The sequence below is a fragment of the Mobula hypostoma genome, chromosome 23 (genome assembly GCF_963921235.1).
Source record: "Mobula hypostoma chromosome 23, sMobHyp1.1, whole genome shotgun sequence".
Lineage (NCBI taxonomy): Eukaryota > Metazoa > Chordata > Chondrichthyes > Myliobatiformes > Myliobatidae > Mobula > Mobula hypostoma.
Genome location: NC_086119.1, coordinates 36824969 through 36849054, shown reverse-complemented (window position 1 = coordinate 36849054; position 24086 = coordinate 36824969). Strand labels below are relative to the sequence as shown.

At 40.7% G+C, this 24086-nt stretch overlaps 1 protein-coding gene across 5 annotated transcripts in view; it reads right to left on the bottom strand.

Annotated features, from left to right (window-relative positions):
- LOC134336674 (peripheral-type benzodiazepine receptor-associated protein 1) overlaps positions 1–24086 on the bottom strand; it is a 321894-nt gene that overhangs the window by 47757 nt on the left and 250051 nt on the right. For all 5 annotated transcript variants that reach the window (XM_063031028.1, XM_063031030.1, XM_063031029.1 and 2 more), the window contains 8 exons: positions 17302–17552; positions 14527–14636; positions 13323–13432; positions 12300–13172; positions 10811–10962; positions 9493–9936; positions 8313–8726; positions 1337–1510 (listed from right to left, as the gene is read on the bottom strand). In XM_063031028.1, coding sequence (XP_062887098.1) covers positions 1337–1510; positions 8313–8726; positions 9493–9936; positions 10811–10962; positions 12300–13172; positions 13323–13432; positions 14527–14636; positions 17302–17552 — 2528 coding nt within the window. The remainder of the gene's footprint in view (positions 1–1336; positions 1511–8312; positions 8727–9492; positions 9937–10810; positions 10963–12299; positions 13173–13322; positions 13433–14526; positions 14637–17301; positions 17553–24086) is intronic.

The window sequence follows — 24086 nt, the reverse complement described above, 5'->3', positions numbered from 1 at the left end:
CTCTTCCTATCTGTCTCCTTTTTCACTTCAATCACAGAACTGAGACAAAGCCAAATACGTGTTAAGGGGTTGAAATAGAACCCTGCTCTGCCTAGTTATACAAAGATTTTCTTCTCATTACTTCCATGAATGTACTGGTTTTGCTGCATTATACAAACTCTCCATAACTCAACATAAAGCCAGTCTTGATTAATTAATTGGTAAAATCACAGGAAAGTCAATGGTTAGGTACACTGTCTATTGTATTGTCACCATACAAGACAAGGAACCTTACTGTTGGTTACAAAACTTGATATTGTGATTTGAACAAAATGCACAGGTTATTGAAATGTGTACAAAGCAACAACGTACTACATAGGGCTAAAATACATCTATTCATATTACTGTTAAACACACTACCCTAGTAAATTCTCCAATCTCCATCAATTCCTTCATTTACGAAGTTAATATCACATAACAACTATGTTATCCACTGCTTCTTCAATTTTCTCTCATCTTTTCTCTTCCCATCGCTGTAATTTGCCTTGCGCATAGGATGCGGTACACCACATTTCTAGAATATCTGGATCAGTTTTAACCCAAATTTCAACAAATAAATTAATGTTATCCACATGAGATAGAAACACAGCTCGTCACACATTTGTCCTATAAAGAGAGCTCAGCAGTAATGAAATTGAACCCAAGTTGAGTGATGTTGTTTCAAAAACAAGTAACATGAATGAGACTGTGAGCTACAATCAAGATCAAATTCCCATACGTTAGATTTCTAGCCTGTTAACAAATCTCTTAAATTCCATCTACAAGACCAATCAATCTTGCTGTTTCACAGAATTAATATACAACACTATTCTTTCCAGTTTGAATTGCTGAAGACTGATCTGTAGGGAAAGTGAACACCATTATTTCTGTCCATTTCATCCTCAGGGCCAGTAAACACTACTGCAGATTTAATCCACAAGTGAACACTATTAGTCCTGTGAGTTAAATTCAAAGAGCCAATGAACACCACTGTTTGTACAGGTTTCAGAGAGACTCAGAACACTATTGCAATATTTAAAGATATTTCTATGTATGTGTAACCATGAGTTTGGGTGAGGATAATTACTTCAGGACAGGATGACTCATACATCTTGCTACATCCCAATGGTGCTGAACTGAAATTTATTTATATCAATCTTAGAAGAGATGTCAGAAAAGGAAAGAGAGAAAAATAACAACATATTACTCAGGATAAAAACACATTACACACTTTAATCTGAGATCTATTAATTATCTTTGCACGGGCTTTTCTCAAAGAGCAGTAAAAACAATAAATTCATGTCCATATAGATTTTACCTTCAGTGAGTTCTCTCTGTTCAAGCTGCATTCTTGTTTCTGCAGCTCTTCATTAGCTTGTGAGTCTGACCCCAGTTCTTCTTCATCTTCTTCCATGATATCCGAGAGATCCGAGCCACGACTACTGTCAGGGGGGTAATCCTCATTTTCATGATCCTCAGCTTTACCAATGTGCTGGAAGTTAAGAAATAAAGAAATGTCAGCACACAACATGTAGCGAGCTGCATTTAGCTAAGAAGTTCACTGAGATAAGTGTGTCTGGGGCTTGGCTTTGGGGCAGACAACTCATTTCCCACTGCCAGCTTCCCTTTGTCACACTGCATCTCAGTTAAAGAAAGGGCAATATTCATTAACACTGGACCAATCTTTTCTTCCTTTTCCCAGATTCATGGTAGAAATGTCTTAACAATAGCTGATGTAAAACTGCTACCAACTTGTCTTTATTTCCTTCCAATACCATTATTACCCATGAAAGGTAATTTGATTGCTAGAAATACACTACCCAATGACAAACAATTTGTCCCGATCAAGGGCAGTAATACTTTTCAATATAATAATGGGAGGACTGGGGGCCTCGGAGTGTTTTGGAGCCAAATATTTTATCAAATTTTCAAGTTTGCAAGGAGAAAGTATTACTGGTGGAAGTGAAATCTAGCTGGAGTCACTTGATGAGGACTGAGGGCATGAAACCCAAAAGCAGCACAGCATTGATTGAATATATGAGGTTAAACTTCCATTACTTTAAGAATTTTGATGCAATGCACAGTAAAACAAACCTCTGGTGCTAATTTATTTTTTCCATCATTTATGCAATTTCACTCACTCACTGCCTGTACCTATATTTCTTGGCATTCAAATATTAGGGAAATTAACTTCTACAAGGAACAACCTACAAAGTCTTTTCTCAGAACCACTATAAATACCTTTTAATGCAAGAAAGGTTACTAATAGTCTGGTTGAAGGATCTAGGCCTGAAATATCAATTGTTTATTCCTCTCCATAGTTGCTGCCTGAACTGCTGAGTACCTCCAGTATTATGTGTGTTTTTCCTAACAGCTTACAAGTTGCAAGACACTGACTATATTGCTCTTGTCATGCATGGCCTCTTACACATGGGAAACAAAAGTTCCATTACACCAATATACTTGTCTTCTCACTTTCCACAGAAAAGAAAACTAATATCAAAGGACAATTGTTTGGATATCATCATCACCGAAAACTCAAAATCTGCATCAATACAAACACGTGGAAAGGGCAGCCTATCGAAGGTGAGGTTGAACTGAATTGAATTGACTTTATTACTTACATCCTTCACATCCATGAGGAAAAATCTTTACGTTACGTCTCCGTCTAAATGTGCAATATGCAATTTAGAGTAATTTATAATAAATACTATGTACAACAGGATAGTCAATGTAACATAGAAATACAGTTGTGTCAGCTTGAATTAAGCAGTCTGCTACTGGTGGAAGAAGCTGTCCCGGAGCCTGTTGGTCCTGGCTTTTATGCTACGGTACCATTTCCCAGTTGGTAGCAGCTGGAACAATTTGTGGTTGAGGTGACTAAGGTGCCCAATAATCCTTCGGGCCCTTTTTATAGACCTGTCTTTGTAAATGTCCGGAATACAGGTGTCCCCCGCTTTTCGAACGTTTGCTTTACGAAACCTCACTGTTACGAAAGACCTACATTAGTTCCCTGTTTTCGCTTACGAAAAAAGGCAGCACATGGGAAAAGCAGCACACGAAAAAAATTAGCGTGCAAAAAAAGGCAGCGCACACCCCGAACAGCTACTCTCCCCGGGAATGGCATTCTCGCTGGCAATACTTAAACACGTGCCTGTGAGCAGCCGTTAGCAAGATGAGTTCTAAGGTATCGGAAAAGCCTGAAAGAGCTCGTAAGGGTGTTGCACTTAGCATAAAACTAGCCATAATTAAGCATTGACTGTGGTGAACCAAGTAAGGACAAAGTGAGTTTGGCTTGTGGAAGTTGACGAAGATGGTGTTGAAGAGGTTTTGACATCCCATGACCAAGAATTGATATATGAAGAGCTGATGCAATTGCAAGAGGAAAGGATAACAATCAAAACCGAAGGCAGTAGCGAACGGACCGACGCAATCAGCAATCGCCTCTGATCTGGGCCGACATTTACATGCCGGGCAGCACCTAATTAATTAGCTTGTTTGTTTCGGCTTTTTTCTTAAAGATGTGCTGGGTGCGTTCTGGCCAGCACTGTAACCCTGCATGCTTCACGGATCGGTATCGGTTGGTGGCCTGGAGGGTGGGGGCCACTGCACCACCTCAACCTCCGATGACTCAGCCTAACACACCATCATCAGTGTGCTTGGTGCTGTCCCAATTCCCGTAAGTGATACTACACTGTATATACATTATTTCTACTTTATATCGGCTGTGTATTTTTACATGTTATTTGGTATGATTTGGCAGCTTCATAGCTTAAAGGTTACTGGAGAGAGTGTTTTGCCAAGAGCGCTTGCGCCGTGTTTCTGCCAAGAGCACTTGCGTGAGATTTTCGCTATGGAGAACAGTGCAGGCAATCGTTGTAGAGAAGTATTTCTAATTTATATAGATTGTGTATTTAATCACATCATTCCTGCTTTTACTATATGTTACTGTTATTTTAGGTTTTATGTGTTATTTGGCATGGTTTGGTAGGTTATTTTTGGGTCTGCGAACGCTCACAAATTTTTCCCATATAAATAAATGGTAATTGCTTCTTCGCTTTCCGACATTCCGGCTTACGAACTGTTTCATAGGAACGCTCTACCTTCAGATGGCGGGGGAAACATGTAATGGGAAGTTCACTCATATCTACAGATGCGCTGGGCTGTCCGCACCTCTCTCTGCAGAGTCCTGTGATTGAGGGAAGTACAGTTCCCATATCAGGCAGTTATACAGCCAGTCAGGATGCTCTCAATTGTGCCCCTATAGAAAGTTCTTAGGATTTGGGGGCCCATACCAACCTTCTTCAACTGTCTGAGGTGAAAGAGGCGCTGTTGTGCTTAAAGCATAAAGAGGAACTTAACGCTGTCCACCCTCTCAACCCCAGATCCATTGATGTCAATAGAGGCTACCTGTGTCCATTCCTCCTGTAGTCCACAACCAGCACCTTTGTTTTTGCGACATTGAGGGTGAGGTTGTTTTCTTGTCGTCACTGTGTCAGGGTGATGACTTCTTTTCTGTAGGCTGCCTCATTATTATTTGAGATTAGGCCAATCAGTGTAGTGTTGTCAGCAAATTTAATGATCAGATTGGAGCTGTGGGTGGCAACAGTCATGGGTATACAGAAAGTAAAGGAGGGGGCTTAGTACACAGTCCTGAGGTGCACCTGTGTTGAGGGTTAGAGAGGCAGAGGTGAGGGAGCCCACTCTTACCACCTGCCGGCCATCTGACAAGAAGTCCAGGATCCAACTATACAAGGCAGGGTAAAGGCTGAGGTCTCTGAGCTTCTTGTCGAGCCTGGAAGGAATTATGGTGTTGAATGCTCAACTGTAGTCCAAGAACAACATTCTCACATTAGTATCTCTCTTCTCCATGTGTGCAAGAACGGTGTATAGAGCTGTGGCTATTGTGTCATCTGTCGATTGGTTGTGTCAGTAGGTAAATTGTAGGGGGTCCAGTATGGGTGGTAGCAAGCTGCAGATGTAGTCCTTGACCAGCCTCTCAAAGCATTTGCTTATTATTGAGGTGAGTGCGACAGGATGCCAGTCGTTCAGACATGTTACCTTGGCATTTTTAGGTACCGGAACAATGATGTCTGTAAACACACCTGCCAGTTGTGCTGCGCACATCCTGAGTACCCGCTCTGGGATGCTGTCCGGTCCCGCAGCCTTGTGACTGTCCACTCTTTGGAAACACTTGTGTACTTCAGCCTCCAAGATGGCCAAGGTGCACTCTGCTTTGGTGGCTCTCCTCAGGGTGTTAGTGTTGGCGACATTGAATCGAGCGTAAAAGAAGATTTAGCTCGTCTGGAAGAGAGGCAGCGATGTTGGAAACCCTATTGCGTTAAGCTTTGAAGTCTGCGATGGTGTGCAGACCTTGCCATACACTGCGTGTGTTGTTGGTGGAGAGTTGAACATGGATCTTGTCCCTGCATTGTTGTTTCACTGCCTTGTTGACTTTGCGCAGATTGTAGCTGCATTTCTTGAGCTCCTGCTGATTACTGGCAATGTAAGCTCTGTGTCCTTTCTGGTTTGGATAGATCCAGACCAGTTTCTGGGGACAACATCCTCGATGCACTTCTGAATGAAACTTGTGACTCCACCGTGAATTCGGGGACATCTTCTTCATGGAAAACCTTCCAGTCGACGTCAAAGTAGTCCTGTAGCATGGAGATGGATTGATCGGACCAATAGTGGACAGTTTTAACAATAGCCGCCTCGTTTCAGCTTCTGCCTGTACTTTGGCAGCAACAAGATGAAGGAGTGATCAGATTTTCCAAATGGAGCGGGAGTGGGAGGGGGAGTGCAGGGGAGCGCTTTGTAAACGTTGTGGAAGGGAGAGTAGCAGTGGTCGAGTATGCTATCTCCCCATGTGCTCACCTGGATATGTTGACAAAACTTCGGAGAGACTTTAGTCAGCGACGCTTTATTAAAGTCACCCATGACGATGAAGGCAGCCTCCGGGTGTGCAGTCTCCATGGTGCTGATGGTCTCGTACAGTTCCTTGAGAGCAATGTCAGTATCTCAGTATCAGCCTATGGCGGGATACACACAGCTGCGATAATAACAGCTGTGAACTCCCTAGGCAGCCAGAAAGGTCTACACAGCAGTACAAGGTACTCCAGATCTGGGAACAAAAGGATTTGAGGGCAAACACGTTGCAGGGGTCGCACCAGGCACTCACACATAGTAAAGTCTTTTATTTTCAAGTTTTTTAAGAAAGGAATTTTCTTGTTTCTTTGAGAGACAAGAAAAAAATTAGCTTAAATTTAAAAGGATAAAACAATTGTATTCAACCTCTACTAAAAGGAATCTCTTATCAATCTCAACATCATTACTTCCTTCTCATACCACATGAGCATATCCTATTCTTGGTATATATAATTCCAAAGTGAAGACATTATTAATCATGTAGCATAATGAGAAACCCTGATAGCACTATAGTCCTTATTTCTTGTGCAAAATACTGAACACATAATCAATCTTTTTTTCTGCTTTTAAACCGTACTCCTGTGTCTCACATATTTTTACTCAAGTGAATACTTCTTTCGGCTTAGTGGACTGTAAAACTGAGATCTTAAATTCATCATACAGTGAAAGATAATATTTGCCATTTCATTTTAAGATGCAGCTTACCAATACATCAACACACTATATATTCAGAATCAGAATCAGGTTTATTATCATCGGCATGTGTCGTGAAATTTGTTAACTTAGCAGCAGCAGTTCAATGTAATACATAATATAGAAGAAAAATAATAATAAATAAAATCAATTACAGTATATGTATATTGAATATATTAAAAATCATACAAAAAACAAAAATAATATATATTAAAAAGTGAGGTAGTGTTCACAGGTTCAAAGTCCTTTTTGGAATTGTATGGCAGAGGGGAAGCTGCTGGCCTGCTGCGTTCACCAGCAACTTTGATGTGTGCTGTTCCTGAATCGCTGAGTGCGTGCCTTCAGGTTTCTGTACCTCCTACCTGATGGCAATAGTGAGAAAAGGGCATGCCCTGGGTAGTGGAGGTCCTTAATAATGAAAATTGCCCTTCTGAGACACCGCTCCTTGAAGATGTCCTGGTTACTTTGCCTTCCAGTTTGTCATCATCTGCACCTTAAATATTTTTAACATCCATTGAAGTAGAGCATATTGTAATTTATTCTGATGGTAAATAGCTGAACTAAACACAAAATTTTATATCTTATTACCTGGTCATGTTTGAATATGTTTCTGGCTTTTAGGTCTAACTCTAACTGATTTTTGGTTGTTCTAGATCCATGTCTACTTTAATACAGAATGAATCACAGGATTGTTATGTCACAGGTGGAGAACATTGCCCTATGCAGTCTATGTTGGATGACAACTTCATAAACTAATTTCGTTGTTTTACCTCATGAGTTAAAGTTTTCCTTCTATCTGCTGGGCCTGGATTTGAATAAAAATTCCCAGGATGAAATAAATCTGTGTAAGGGGTTTCTTCTTTTATGTTACTGTTAAGGCTAATAAAAATGGCTTCTCTGTGATGTTAACTCTGAGACAGTGGTTCTCTCTAGCAGCTTGTTTGGGTTATAATTACTGATAACAAGAATTGTATTCATTTGCTAACCAATTGGGATAGATGTTATTCTTTCTTGTGTGTCTGTAAGCTATTGTTTTTGTGGGCTTTGGGGAGAAGGCGCGATGGGGACACAGAGAGGAGACACGATGCTGTAAGCTGGGTGACAGAACGGACCCCGTATGGGAGTCCGAGGCCCAGGGTCTTCGGCGAGGAGAGGAGACGAGGACAGACTCGTGTGGAATATTTGGTCGATCATCGAGATTTGGTCCCATTCCAGGGTCGGCGGAGTTCGGAGGACATCGACTGGAGGAAGGGAGACCTGGTTCTGTAAGAGCTCCAATGATGTGTGCACAAACTGGTTAATAATAATGGTGCTTTTTTCTTTTAACAGTTAAATAGTTCTTATTTTGTTCCTTTACTATCTACATAGTCAAAGTATGAATTATAAAGTATAATCATTTAATCGCATATGGTGTACTGTCTGTTATTTGGCATGGTGGGGTACATCAAACAGCATCTACCCAAACTTGATTACCCGTTTGGCGGGGCTGAAGGCTGCTCCCCCTAGACAAAAGCAAGCGGAGCGAGCCTGAGGCTTACCAGGGGATTACATGTGCATCATGAATGCTTTATTTTCCTCTTTTATTTCCCCCATCTTTTTACACTCAGCTAAATGACATTGTTGCTATATTTGAAGATTGCACCAAAAGGCTTCTAATTTCATTCCTTACGTACCTGATGGTTATTTTCAGATCGAAGCTGGCCCCCTTCAGTCATCTCTCCATCCACTGCAATAAGTACTTTTTCCTGCTTTAATTCTGATTCCGTCAAAAATTCCTCAATAGAGGGAACCCGAATATTAGTCAGGGAGACATCATATTCTACTTCTTCCTTGGATTCTTGGATTCCATTGATTGGTGTTTCTATGGTTCTCTCCATCATCTGGTTATCAGGATCACTTTTCAAGTCTTTCACTTCAGAATCTTCCATAATGTCCAGATGCTCCTTCTGCTCCAAGTCCACAAGGAATTCTTCAAGATATCCAACTGACCTCTTTAGCTGAGCATTTTCCAAATGGTCTGTATTTTCTTTTGGCTGTTCTTCAACATTGTTCTCATTAGAAGAATCCAACAAACCTGCATTACCATCCTATAAAATAATCGATTGATTATGTTAACTCATATTTGTTTCTAAGACTCATTAGATGATACTCAAGTAGTAATACGAAATTTCATGGATAAAGCAAGACTTTACCATCAGTATCAAAAGAAGTTACTCACAGAGTTCAGATCAAAACTCAGGTGCAAAAAAAGACCGAATAAAGCTTGAATATCAATGACATGATATGTTCACTCTTTAGATATTATATATATATATATATATAGCTTTTTGTATTGCCTTTCATTATATACTTTGACTAAAATCCTTTAAAATGTTAAAACTCTTATAATGCAGAGTTCTAATCTTCACAAAACAAAACTACATACTGAGATAAGCTTCTTGCCAAGCCAGAAAGCAAGACCAACTTGCTTTCTAAACCTGTCAACAGAACCCAACACTCTCAACCAGATTAGCAACCTTACTCCAGAAAACTGAAGTCCTTGGCAAATCATATGGCCTTTCACTGCACCAGAGACATGTACCAAGACCAGGATTTGCATCAAGTATTCTCTCCTCCAAATCAGCACCTTAAAATAAACCAGCCCCCTGATCAGTTGACTGAAACCAACTTCTGCCCCACATTAGACAACTGAAAACCAAAACAATTAAAGAGATAACGTAACTGTTCATACATTCATTTTTTAGTACTTTCTGCCAACAAAACACTAAAACTTTAACAACTGCACATATTCATTCAATGAAGTTATTAGTTGAGATATATAATGCATCCCTCCCCCCATCACGTGCCACTTACCTTCAAATTGTTGGTATCTTCCTTTAGAATACTTGCTGGCTCTTCAAAGTTTGGCTTCGCATCAGCCACTTGACTCAAGGTTTCAAAAGCAGGTGGATAGTTTCCCTGCTCGTCTGCATTGTAGCTTGTGGCACTGTCATTATTGAGAATCTTGTCACAGGTTAACCCAGGCAGAGCCTCATCCTTGAAATCTACATTGGGTAATCCATGATTGAGAGGAACACTGTTTTCAGGATGGAGACATTTATCTGGTGCAGTCTGTAATGGCATAGGGTGTAAAGGAAATGTAAACAGTGCTCGAGGAATTTTAATGGGGTTGGAGTCAGCTGATTCACCATAAGGAGACATGGTACGAACAGTGAGTTCCTTAGACACCTGCAGAAGCTGAATCTGACTTGATCTAGCTAGCACACTACCAGCTGTGGGAGATGTCACTTCAATAATCTGAGAAGAAAACAAAGAAAAAGTTATATTGCTTTGAGAAACTGTTATATAGCAAATTTTCAATGAGTGGTACTACTACCCAAGACTTTGACAAGTAATGATAATATTCATAAAACTGACACATTTATTTATCAGATGCTGCTCAGCTTCCTGGGTGACTTTTCTGCTGGCTTTACAACATGCAGAGCAAGCACAACCTCTATATTACAAACTTTAGTGTTAAATAACACAACATACTAAGAAACATATTATGACATCTGCATGGGCAATCCATAGAAATGAGTCATTTTCAGTTTTGAAGTGTGCTTCAAAATGTAGTCATCATAATCACTGTCATAGATAAGCAGTGTAATGAGTGTGAGGGCAATTGTGAAATTTGAAGAGAAGACAAAAGAGGTGCATAATTTATGTCCAGAACATTTCTGAATGAGTACAATTTCTCCCCCCAAGTTAAGAAGTTGCTGAATAAGTTAGCACTGACAAACAGATTGAATGTGATTGAACAACCTTTTATTGTTTTCTTTGCTGTCAGCTCTTTAATTGGCCATGATGGAACTTCCACTCCACAACTCACCTGGCAAGATACTGTGCAGAATTAAGTTCACTGACTGAAATTGTCCTTTCAACATTAACTGTTAGTTCTCAGCTACTGTGCACCATGACATAAAGATACAATGAGGAGCTACACCCCTAAGATAGGAACGCTAACTTTTTCCTACAAATATTTCATTCTATTGTACAGTGCAGAGAAACAGCCCTGAGAATTATGGAACCCTGAGAAAGGCAAGCAAAAGTGCAACAATGTGAATCCAGTGTTAATATATTTACCTGCACATTGACAACCAAAATTAGACATGGAAAATGCTAAGTTTACCTTCTGTCCATCAGCATAGACAGCATATCCAGTGACTCGCACTCCATTTGAGGTCCCCGCAGCGTCTATGGTTACTGGTAGCCAACTGATCAGCACAGCACCAGGAGTGGGGCCTGCTTCTATCTGAACATCCAATGGGGCATCAGGAGGGCCTGTTTCAACAAGAAAGGTCAGTTGGAGTATGAACATGGGTACACATCAAAAACTGCAGTGATTGACACTGATTGAATCTGTACTAATTTGCAGGAACAAACACACATCTGCATCATTCACCACAATCCAGTTGAAAACAAGTGATTTAAAATTGAAATGCACTGCACTCAGTGGCTACTTTATTAGATACCCACTATACCTAATAAAGTGGCCACTGAGTGCATGCTCATGGTCTTCTGCTGCTGTTGCCCATTCACTTCAAGGTTCAACGTGCTGTGTGTTCAGAGATGCTCTTGTGCACAACACTGTTGTAACGCATGATTATTTGAGTTACTGTCACCTTGAACCAGTTTGCCCATTCTCTTCTGATCTCTCTCATTAACTGCAGCTCGCTGAATGTCTTTTTGCTTTTCGTTGCAAACTCTAAAGACTGCGTGTGTGAAAATCCCAGGATGTCAGCAGTTTCTGAGATACTCCACCCAGTCAGTCTGGCACCAATAGTCATTTTGTGACCAAAGTCACTTAGATCACATTTCCTCCCCATTCTGATGTTTGGTCTGAACAACAATTGCTCCTTTTGACCATGCCTGTCTGCTATTATGTATTAAGTTGCTGCCACACGATTGGGTGATAAGGTATTTGTATTAATGTACTGGCATGCAGGTGTACCTAATAAAGTGGCCACTGAGTGCCTATCAACTGGGTCTCCTTTATCTGTTCTTTACACCCTGAAGGAATTATAATTCTGCTAAGCAAATCATCCTTTTCATAATATCATCGTGACTCAGCCTAATTACATCATGCTTTTGCATGTAACACACACAAAATGCTGTAAGTGCTTGATCGCTTCCTTAATGGATTTCAGCACTTTAGTGACAATCTTTCACAAGTTCCATGGCCTCAGTACCATTTTCTCTCTCCATCCGTGCCTCAGTACTTCTGCTACATTTGTTGTTTTCCAATCTGCTGAAACTTTTTCAGAATTCAGAGAATTTGTAAAGATACCAAAAATATATCCAATATTGCGGCAGCAACCCCTCTTAGAATCCTAGGATGAAGGCTATCTAGTCCAGAGCATTCATTAGCTTCATTCGTTTGTTTTTTTCCCCTAATGGAATTAATTGTTCGACATTTCTCTCTGTTGCAGACACTTCAGAACTTCTAGAATTCCACTTCAAAACATCCACTAAATCCTAAATCTTTTAATAATAGCTTCAACCCCCCCCAAACGTAAGTTGAAATTCAACCCCCCCTCCATTTTGACTCAAATTATTAACACCCTCATATGTACAATAAAATATATATATTTACATTCACAAACTTGTATGTTACTGACCTCCTGCCAAAGTTGTAAACTGTGTAAACACACATTTGAGTTGTCTTCGGTTCGGTGGCAGCTCCCAGGGTATCTGGTGTGGTCTGGCTTCCACTTTCACTTTGTATTTCATGTTCGGCCTCAAGTTCAATAATGAGCATGAGTAGCACCCTGCCTTTACCACTTCGTATTCCTCCTCATTGAGGGAAATCACATGGCTGTAATTACTGTTGCTTGGCAACCAAGAAATGTCCGCTGAGGTTGCGGTAATACGATGGACTTTCAAGTGCATAGGGGCAACACAGACATCTTTCCCCACAAGCATGCTGCTGTATATTTCATCTGAGCTTCCTTTGTCTGTTACACACTGCACAGAAATTCTGTAAGTTTTAGCATTAAGTTCAAGTCTCTCTATTACAGCTTTGGTCTGTGCACCAAACTTTACATTCATCCGCAATTCTTTATCCACGTAGATATTATAACTGAATATTGTACCCCAGCCACCTGGAACAAGAGGGGACTCCCAGCTGACAATGATACTTTTGGCAAGCTGTTTAATCAATTTCAGTTTCCTGGGGTAAGGCACCACATCCTCATTATATTCAGCCACTTCTTCTGCATTGAGATCAAAGCCATTGCTTACATGGTTCTCTGTCTTTATCAGTGAGCTGTGCAGAGAGAGATCTTCATTGGGACTGGATGTCTCCGACTTTTCAATGCTGTTCTTCCGCACTGGAAGGCTTTGCTCACTACCACTGTGGAAACTGACCTCCTGGAATGAACTGTGGGACAAATCATTGACTTCTGGAGGATGAAATGTCAACATGTCCTCATCAGATACACGCTCAATGAAGTTTGAAGGTACTAATCCCCGTCTCCCATCCATTAGCTCTCCTGAAAATGAACCCAGAGTATATTTTAGTGAATTTTGATTTTTAATTCAGTTCCAATAGCCAAATTTCAATCATTCTAATCATTCACACTGACAAAAGGCATCTCAACCACTGAAAAAATACACTTCCATAGCGTTTGTCCCTGTCACACCTTCATAAAATCCATCTTCATCCATGTCTCCATATACGTAGATATACTCTCCTGCCGTCAGTGGTAGTTCTGCCTCTGGATTTTCATTGGGCCCTTCAAAGGGATTGTAACTGGAAGAGAGATGGAATATTCAAGAAAAATTTATGTCAATCTAATAGACATGACTCAGTAATTCCATGAACATGAATGTACCACTAGGGCCTTCTGTATGAAACAGTATTTAGTTTCATACCACAGGTAAATTTCACCCCAACAAATTAACCACTGAAAAATACATATGGGTACAATAACTCCCTTTCATAGATGTCCACTGAGATATACATACAATACAACTTTGAGTCAAAAATTAAACACTTCCTTAGTTTACTCAGAAAATATTACTCCATTATTAGAAAACATGACCAACCCTCATCTGTGCTGATAATCTCAGTTCTTTTATTTGAAGATGATAAACATGGAGATCCTGGATGACACTGATCAGTCGTGATTTATTTTTGGGGATGAGTAGTGTCCAATACGAGCTCTCAACCCAAGACACAGCCAAGTAATATTGCAAGGTTACTACATCAATCATTAGGGAGGAAGAAATTTAAAATACTTAAAACTACTTGAAAACATGGTTTAAAAATTATAGCCATCCTCAGTTGTTATTTTGCTGCTTGCCTAAATATTGTACCTCTGCCATGTTGGCTGGTATTTTCTGGGAAAACAATTACATGGAAGATGTCACCTTCTCTCTCTACCTACCGACCTAAGCCACTCTGTGAATTTCAGACTGAGTTGGAGACCCTGAGAATGAACAGAGTCTTACTTAGCTGGAGTTGGATCACTGAATGGCAGTTTCCTTGACCACGCAAATACTGTGAGATTCTACCTGCCAGCAGCTGACATGGGTCCGTTTCATCACCAGTAGGTAGGTGGTCAGCTTGGCAACCAGCCAGCCTCTCTGATAATGATAAAAGAAGTTAAATACTGGCAGTTACAAAAGTAGTAGGCTGGATGATTTGGCTCCACTTTGGTGAGCAACAATACACTTTTTGCTTGTCTTAAATGTCTTTTCACCAAGGTTACATTACATAGATGATAGACTCTCAAATTAGTGTAATATGATCAGATCAGACATGTACAATAGATTTAATATTTGCTTCTACAGGGCCTGATAAACTGCAATAAGTAGAATGGAGCAAAATTTACAGCAATTTACCTGTATCGAGCAATGAAAACCTTCAATTTTGCAGTCACTCTGCTCTCAGGCTCTGGAATGGAGGAGATATTATCAATATCCAACTCTTCCATTTCACTGGCTGTATCGACCTGTAACTCATAAATAACAAACAATCACAAAAGGGCAGCTTTACAATGACCAACATAAAGAATGACTAGCAACATACATCAAAGTTGCTGGTGAACGCAGCAGGCCAGGCAGCATCTATAGGAAGAAGCGCAGTCGACGTTTCAGGCCGAGACCCTAGTATAGGTTCTTAAGACGTCAGTCATTTTTTCAATAAAATTAATATACTATGGTTACGGTTCTGAGTTAGTTATGACACAAGTAGTTTCTTGTGGTCTTGTTTAGAATCAGTTTCACAAACTAACTGTTTATCAACTCACTAATCCCCTAAGTACACAGTACCTGAAGTCAGATATTGTTCAGGAACTACCATTCATGAATGCTAAAATATGATACATCCTTTGTGGGGATGTATCTCGTATTCAGCAGCTAGCCTAGTCTCAGTAATTAGTTGTATGTTTGATGATCTGAGTTTACCTAATTTATTTGAACTTTCATATAATGCCATTATTGAATGTCTTATGGATCTCCACGATGATCTCCAAATGATCTCTTATTCATGTCTCTTCTCTTCCTTTTTGAGGTGTCTGGGGTCCTATTGGAGTCCATGATCTACAGCTGCACTCAAACTACATTCTTCACAGGTGGTGGGTTCTCAATCTTTGGAACTGACCGAGTGGCTTGCGCTTTGGTATCTCCAGGAGTGGCTTAGTGGTTGGAGGCCATTGGGTTGATGGTCGTTCCCCATGGAAGGACTGAGTTTGAGTTTTGATGCTGACGGAGGATGTTTTTGAAATTCTGAGACTTATGTGATTATTGGCGTGGACTGTAGTTTATATGGTCTCCTTCAGTTTTCTCTGTTTTCAGTTTTCTTGCCGTTTTCCAGGTGGGTGATTTGTTAGTTTTTATGCAATGGATAAAAACTGGGGATTTGGAGTCTGATATTCTTGTTGGTGTTTTTCCGTCAGGGTGATCTGTTAAGTTTTTTGTGTGTGAGAGTGAGTTGGGGGTTTGATGTTTGATATTATTGTCCTTGTTTTCACCCCCATGGACGATATGTTACTTTTTGTGCGAGGGAGGGATTGAGGGTTTGCGAGTTTTGTTTCTTGTATCGTGCAGGGGGTTGTGGGTTGCTGTCTTTTCTTTCAATGACTTCCATGTTTGTTCTGTATTTTATGGCTATCTGGAGAAGACGAATCTCCGAGTTATATTCTGCATACGGACCTTGATAATAAAATACACCTTTGACATTTGGAAGACTTCAGGGTGCAGTCCTGTGGATGACCCGATTCCTTGCCGATTTCACAGACTGAAATCGTGGCAGATCAAAACATCGAGACAGAGGGCGCAGCTGTCCAAGGCCTCTGCACTCAAGTGATCTCTCTCTCTCTTTTGATGGCGAGTGTCTGTTGGCTCTGAGTTGGGGGAACTCGAATAAGCGACACTGCAGATTGTAACAATGAAACAGCGAGCTGTTGGCCTCCCCTCTCACTGTGGCAGGAGTGATATCTCACTCTCCCTTGTTAGTGACAGAGGGGGCTTGTTGAGATGTTGAAGCGTTGGATGGGCAGTAGTTCTTGATGGACCAAATCATTTTCTCTGGGGGCTTGCTATTGCTTCCATGGTGGGTCTGATGCCTTTGCTGAATCAAAAGGGAGAGGGTGGATGCTTTTGCTGCTTCTGGTACATGGGAGTGGGAGGGGGACTTTGGGGTTCTAACATTTTTGTCTTTCATTCTTGGGGGGGGGTTCTCTCTGTTTTGTGGATGTCTGCAAAGAGTAAGAATTTCAGGTTGTGTACAGTATACATTCTCTGATATTAAATCGAGCCATTGAACCATTAATCAGACCTCTGGGTAAGATTCAAGACTTTTTTTAAATTTTCTCTAAACAATTTTAGTTTTTTTGGGCTCCTCCAAAAGATAATACTCATTAGCAGTTGGGAGAATGAGTCCTCATGCATAATTAATTAAGCTTATGTCTAGTCATTTTAAGTGAGCTTTTTATGACTAACAAACTGCTATATGTTTACATCAACCTCCACACATTCAAATGGCATTATCTGCAGTTAACTTACTACTCTTTAATTATTATAATAATTAAATGCCCGTAAAGAAAATCAAAGCTGCATTTCTCTGGGGGTACAGTTCTGTTTAAATTTATTCAGAAATACTCTGCTATTTCAGAAACAAAGAATGAGAAATGGGGGGGGTGATTAAATTACACTGGAATTGTGATACATATGACATATTTCAATGGCTAATGCATTAAAGGAATAGCAGATGATATTCTTGAGTTAGAAAGATAATAACTGATTGAAAGGACACTTCAAAATTTCCATCCAACATCAAACATGACTGAGTGTCCACACTGTCTAGTTCCACCAGACATAGTGGCAGAGAATATGTTAAAATTATTAGCATGTATTAAGTCTGTGGAAGATCTTCCAATTCTTACAATTATAAATAATGAACCATTTAAAATTGAACAGTGTTCATGTAGCCTATCAGTAAAGAACAAGTTTAAGGAGGTTTGATAAAGGATTACCACAGATGCGAGCAGTTAACAGGCTAGTCATTTTTAAGACAAGAGTACTGGTCTTCAAACTAGGGGAATACAGTCATAGTAGTGAACCACAAGGTGGTTTGAGAAATAGTTAAACCTATCACTTCATTTTACTTGGGCTTACCTCTGGAGTTGTACAAGATTTTGGGGTACATTGCGACAATTCTGTTTTCGGAGATTCTTTGCTAGAGCTGTCGTTTGATTCTGGTTGTATTTTGCTGCTAATAGAACCAACTTCTGTTGCTATCTCCTCTGACTCCTGGGAGACACTGACTTCTTGAGTCTGTGGCTTATTGGGAATTTGCTCTTCCTGTTCCTTCTCATTCTGTACTGGACAAGGTGACTGAGAAACCGGCTGGGGAAGGCTTTCTGCATCTAAAGGAAAACAGAATTCTCATGATAAAGAACATAATCCTTTTTGGGATTAATAACAAATATCCTGTAATCCAGGAAATGTATAATCCAACAAGAGTGATGGAGATGATACTGATATTCAGGAGAGACTGCAGATGCTGGAAATCTAGAGCAACACACACAAAATATTGGATAAATTCAATATGTCAGGCAACATCAGTGGAGAGAAATGAGCAGTTGATGTTTTCAGCTTTCATCAGGTCCTGCTGAGTTCCTCCAGCATTTGTGTGTGTTGAAAGAGGGACCTAGGAATACAAATTCAGCTTGTTCAAAGTAGCATTACAGGCAGATAAGGTGGTGAAAAATCTATTTAGCACGCTGGCCTTCAACAGTATAGGAGTTGGGACATTATGTTGCATTGTACAATTTGTTGGTGAACTACACTCGGTGTAGTGTGTACAGCTTTGGCCAGGCTGTTATAGGAAAGTTGTGCTTAAACAGGAAAGAGTACAGAAAAGAACTCTCTAGTTATAGGCCTGAGTTATAGGGCGAGGTAGTCCAGCTGGATCTTTACTCCTTGGAAAGTAGGAGAATGAGCGGCAATGTTATAGAAATATTTAAAATGATGAGAAGCCTAGATAATATGGATTGCAACAGGCTTTCCCCAAGGAAGAGGAGTTCAAAACCACAGGGGCATAGATTTATGGTAGAGGGGAAAGATTTAAAGGGCCTCAGGAGAAATGTTTTCAAGCAGAGATTGTCAGAGTATGGAATGAGCTATTTAAATGGTTGAGTGAGGAACTATAGTATAACTTAAGAAGCACTTGAATAAGTACATAGAGGGCAGGGTTTAGAAAGATATGGTCCAAACACAGAAAACTGGGACTAGCAGGATGAGCACTGGGTTCCCATGGTCTTGTGCTCAAAGGGTCTGTAACCATATTGTATTGCTCTATGACACTATGCTGAAAAATTTAGCAGAACGGATAGCATCCGCAGATAGAGAAACAGTTTCCGGTTGAAGATTCTCCTCAAAACTATGAAAGAGAGAAACTACATCTGAAGGAAGGAGTGGGAGGGCAATGGATGGAAAAATAGGCAATACATGTAATAAGTTGAAATGATGTAGCCACTGAATAGCAGTTAAGCTCTTTTGCCTCTGAACATGGAACTAATACAAAATCTGGGTAGTGTTCTGAGACGTACTGAGTAGGCCAGAATATACAAACAAAAACAAGGGAGAAAGAAAAGGGAGGGGGTAAAGGAACAGCAAGCACAAATGACTAGTTGTGATACAAAAAGGAGGTACGAATAAGTTATCTGGAGTTAATCGAAGGATAGGTAGAGGGGTAGATAGTGTAGTGATTCTGCAGAAGGACTTGGAAAGATTACGACAATAGGTGAAGAAGTGGCAGATGGAACACAGTGCAGGGAAGTGTATGGTCATGCAGTTTTATAGAAGGAATAAAGGCAAAGACTGTTTTCTAAAAAGGAAGTGTAGCCCTCTCACCAGGGCTTGTACACCAATTTGGCTTGTTAGCTACCTCCGCTAACAGCCACACGACTCAGCAGTGAGAAGGCCACCTTTCAGAAACAATACACATCTAGAGTCAGTATGATTTGGGTTTCAACCAAACAGGAATGCTGGGATACTCTGATTAAAAGAATCTCGAGTTGAGCGAATGCCTTTTTAAATACTACCAATACACAGTTATTGGTAGCCCAGAAATGACAGATCATTCACGAGCATAAAATTATAAAGAAAGTACATTTACCAAACTTCCTTCAGAAATCTCTTCCCACCCAGCTCTCTACATCTCACAATCTTCATTGGTTGACACAACATTCCATTACATAAGCATATTCAGAAACAGGAAAATGTGCAGATGTTGGAAATCCAAAGCAACACACACAAAATGCTGGAGGAACTCAGCAAGTCAGGCAGAATATATGGAAAACAGCAAACAGTCGACATTTCGGGCCGAGACCCTTCTTCAGCACTAAGAGGGAAAAGGGGAGATGCCTGAATTAAAAGGCGGGGGGAGGGGAAAGAGACTAGATGGAAGGTGATAGATGAAGACAGGTGGGTGGGAAAGGTCAAGGGATGGAGAAGAAGGAATCTGAAATGAGAGGAGAATAGACAATAGGACAAAGGGAAGGAGAAAGGGACCCGGGGAAAGCATATTCAGGAATCAGAGGCACTTGGGCATCCTAATGCAAGATTCAAAGTTCAAAAATCTTGGAAGTAAATTTATTATCAAAGTACATATATGTCACCATATAAAACCCTGAGATTCATTTTCTTGCGGGCCTACTCAATAAATTCATAACAGAATAATAAACATAATAGAATCAATGAAAAACCACACCAACTTGGGCACTCAACCAGTGTGCAAAAGGCAACATGCTGTGCAAACACAAAAAAAAACGCAATAATAAGTAAATAAGCAATAAATATCGAGAGCATGAGATGAAGAGCCCTTGAAAGTGAATCCATGGGTTGTGGGAACATTCCAGTGATGGGGCGATTGAAGTTGAGTGAAGTTATCCACTTTAGTTCAAGGGCCTGATGGTTGAGGGGTAACGACGACATGGAATCTGGTAGTGTGGGCCCTGAGTCTCCTGTACCTTCTTCCTGCTGGCAGCAGTGAAGAGAGGTATGACCTGGGTTGTAGGGGTCCCTGATAATGGATACTGCTTTCCTGAGACAATGTTCTGTGTAGATGTGGAGAGGGCTTCAACCATGATAGAATGGGCCATATCCATAGATTTTCTGTTCAAGGGCACTGGTGTTTCCATACCAGGCTATAAATGCTACCAGTCAATATATTCTGCACCACACATCTATAGAAGTCTGTCAAAGTTTTAGATTTCATACCAAAACTTTGCAAACTCCTAAGGAAGTGGAAGTACTACTGTGCTTTCTTCATAATTGCACTTATATGTTGGGTCCAGGACAGGTCCTCCAAAATGGTAACACAGAGGAATTTAAAGTTGTTGACCCTCTCCTCCTCTGATCTCCTGAAGAGGATTGGCTTATGGACCTCTGGTTTCCTCCTCCTGAAGTCAACAATCAGCTCACTGGTCTTGATGAAGAAGATGTTGTTGTGGCACCACTCAGCAAAATTTTCAATCTCCCTCTTATATGCTGATCATCACCACCTTTGATTCTGCTTACGTCAGTGATGTCATCATCAAACTTGAATATGGCATTGGAGCTGTGCTTAGCCACATAGTCAGAAGTGTAAAGTGACTAGAACAGGGGGCTAAGTACACAGCCTTGTGATCACCTGTACTGATGGAGGCCATGGAGGAGATGTTTTTGCCAAATCAAACTGACTGGAGTCTGCAAGTGAGGAAATAGAGGATCCAATTGCACAAGAAGATATTGAGGCCTAGACCTTGAAGCTTATTGATTAGTTTTCAGGGGATGATAGTATTGCATGTTGAGCTATTAATTGATAAAACTGACATAAGAAATATAGAAATATAGACAACCTACAGCACAATACAGGCCACTCAGCCCACAAAGCTGTGCCGAACATGCCCTTACCTGAGAAATTACCTAGGGTTACCCATACCCGTCTATTTTTCTGAGCTCCAAATACCCGTACAGAAGTCCCTTAAAAGACCCTATTGTATTCTCCTCCACCACTGTCACTGGCAGCCCATTCCACACACTCACCACTTTCTGCATAAAAAATTTACCCCTGACATCTCTGTACCTACTTCCAAGCACCTTAAAACTGTGCCCGCTCATGTTAGCCATTTCAACCCTGGGAAAAAGCCTCTGACTAGCCACACAATCAATGTATCTCATCATCTTATACACCTCTATCTTATACATCTCATCCTCTGTCGCTTCAAGGAAAAAAGGCCGAGTTCACTCAACCTATTCTCATAAGGCATGTTCCCCAATCCAGGCAACATCCTCATAAATCTCCTCTGCACCCTTTCTATGGTTTCCACATCCTTCCCATAGTGAGGCGACCAGAACTGAGCACAGTCCTCCAAGTGGGGTCTGACCAGGGTCCTATATAGCTGCAACATCACCTCTCGGCTCCTAAACTCAATCCCACGATTGATGAAAGCCAATGCACAGTATGCTTTCTTAACAACAGAGTCAACCTGCACAGCAGCTTTGAGTGTCCTATAGACTCGGACCTCAAGATCCCTCTGAACCTCCACACTGCCAAGAGTCTTAGCATTAATGCTATATTCTGTCATCATATTTGACCTACCAAAATGAACCACCTCACACTTATCTGCATTGAATTCCATCTGCCACTTCTCAGCCCATTTTTGCATCCTATCAATGTCCCGCTGTAACCTCTGACAGCCCTCCACACTATCCACAACACCTCCAACCTTTGTGTCATCAGCAAATTTTCTAACCCATCCCTCTATTTCTTCATCCAGGTCATTTACAAAAATCATAAAGAGAAGGGGTCCCAGAACAGATCCCTGAGGCACACCACTGGTGACCAACCTCCATGCAGAATATGACCTGTTTACAACCACTCTTTGCCTTCTGTGGGCAAGCCAGTTCTGGATCCACAAAGCAATTTCCCCTTGGACCCATGCCTCCTTACTTTTGCAATAAGCCTTGCTTGTACCTTGTCAAATGCCTTGCTGAAATCCAAATACACTACATCTACTACTCTACCTTCATCAACGTGTTTAGTCACATCCTCAAAAAATTTAATCAGGCTCGTAAGGCGTGACCTGCCTTTGACAAAGCCATGCTGACTATTCCTAATTATATTATGGCTCTCCAATTGTTCATAAAACTTGCCTCTCAGGATCTTTTCCATCAACTTACCAACCACTGAAGTAAGACTCACTGGCATATAATTTCCTGGGCTATCTCTGCTCCCTTTCTTGAATAATAGAACAACATCCGCAACCCTCCAATTCTCTGGAACCACTCCCGTCCCCATTGATGATACAAAGATCATCGCCAGAGGTTCAGCAATCTCCTCCCTCGCCTCCCACAGTAGCCTGGGGTACATCTTGTCTGGTCCCGGTGACTTATCCAACTCAATGCTTTCAAAAGCTCCTGCACATCCTCTTTCTTAATATCTACATGCTCAAGCTTTTCAGTCCGCATCTTTGATGTATGCGTCTTTGCTGATTCATAAAAGGTTAACATGCAAATTGAGAAAGTAGTAAGGAAGGCAAGTGCAATGTCAGGATTCACTTCTAGAGGACTAGAATATACAGTAAATGTAAGCCTGCAATACTGAGGCTTTATAAGGTGCTGGTTGGACCACTTTTGGAGCACTGCATATGGTTTTGGGTGCTATATCTAAAAGGATGTGCTGGCATTGAAGAGGGTCGAGATGAGGTTTATAAAAATAATCCTGGGAAGGAAAGGGCTAACATATGAGGAGTATTTGATGTATTAGATTTATACATGCTGGTTTAGAAGAATGAGGGGCAATCTCATTGAAACCTATTGAATATTAAAAGACCTTGACAGAATGGACATCGAGAGAATGTTTCCTACTGTGGAGGGGTCAGAGATTCAAAACAGAGGGATGTCCCTTTTGGACAGTGATGAGGAGAAATTTCTTTAGCTAAAGGGTGGTATATGGAATTTATTGCCACAGGCAGCATAGAGACCAAGTCACAAGGTATATTTAAAGTGTAGGTTGATTGTTTCTTGATTAGTAAGGGTGTCAAAGGTCATGGGGAGAAGGCAGAACAATGGGGTTGAGAGGGAAATTAAATCAGCCATGATTGAATTGCAGAGCAGACTTGATGGGCTTAATTCCACTCCTATGTCTTACGGTTGGAGAATTCAATGTTGAATCCTTCAGGCTTTAATGTATCCAGATGAAAAATAAGATGCTACTCCTTAAGCTTATGTTGGAATTTGTGCCTGGATGACATTTTTAAGGATCTAAGTGCCTTAAATTTTTTCTGGAATTTGGACCATACCACAGTTCAAAAGCATAAACTGTCAATGGTAAGGTGATAGGAGCATTCTGGTTTAGACTCATTAACAGCAAGTGAACAGTCAGATTGTATACCATATACAATCAAATTATTATATTTAAAAGTACCAAATAAAGAATTGCACATCTTATTCCAGTGGGATATTTTTTATGCAAAAAAAAGTGCTGATAAAGGTAAGAGAAGCTTTTCATGAGAAAGGACAGTGCTTTATTTTAGTGATTTTGAGGCAGTTTTCTCAGTCAATGTGTCACCACTCAAATGGGAAAGGTTCTATGTAGAGGAAGGAAACTGATATAACTGTTGGCGGACATCAAAACAGCTACATTTGAAAGAGAAAATCTGCAGATGCTGGAAAACCAAGCAACACACCCAAAATGCTGGAGGAACTCAGTAGGCTAGGCAACATCTATGGAAAAGAGTGCAGTTGACGTTTTGGGCCGAGACCCTTCAGCAGAATTGTTTACTCTTTTCATTGTTGCTGCCTGGCCTGCTGAGTTCCTCCAGCATTTTGTGTGTGTTACACCTGAAAGAAGTGGCTGAAGAAACTGTGGAGGCATTAGTAGTGATCTTTCAAGAATCACTAGATTCTGTAAT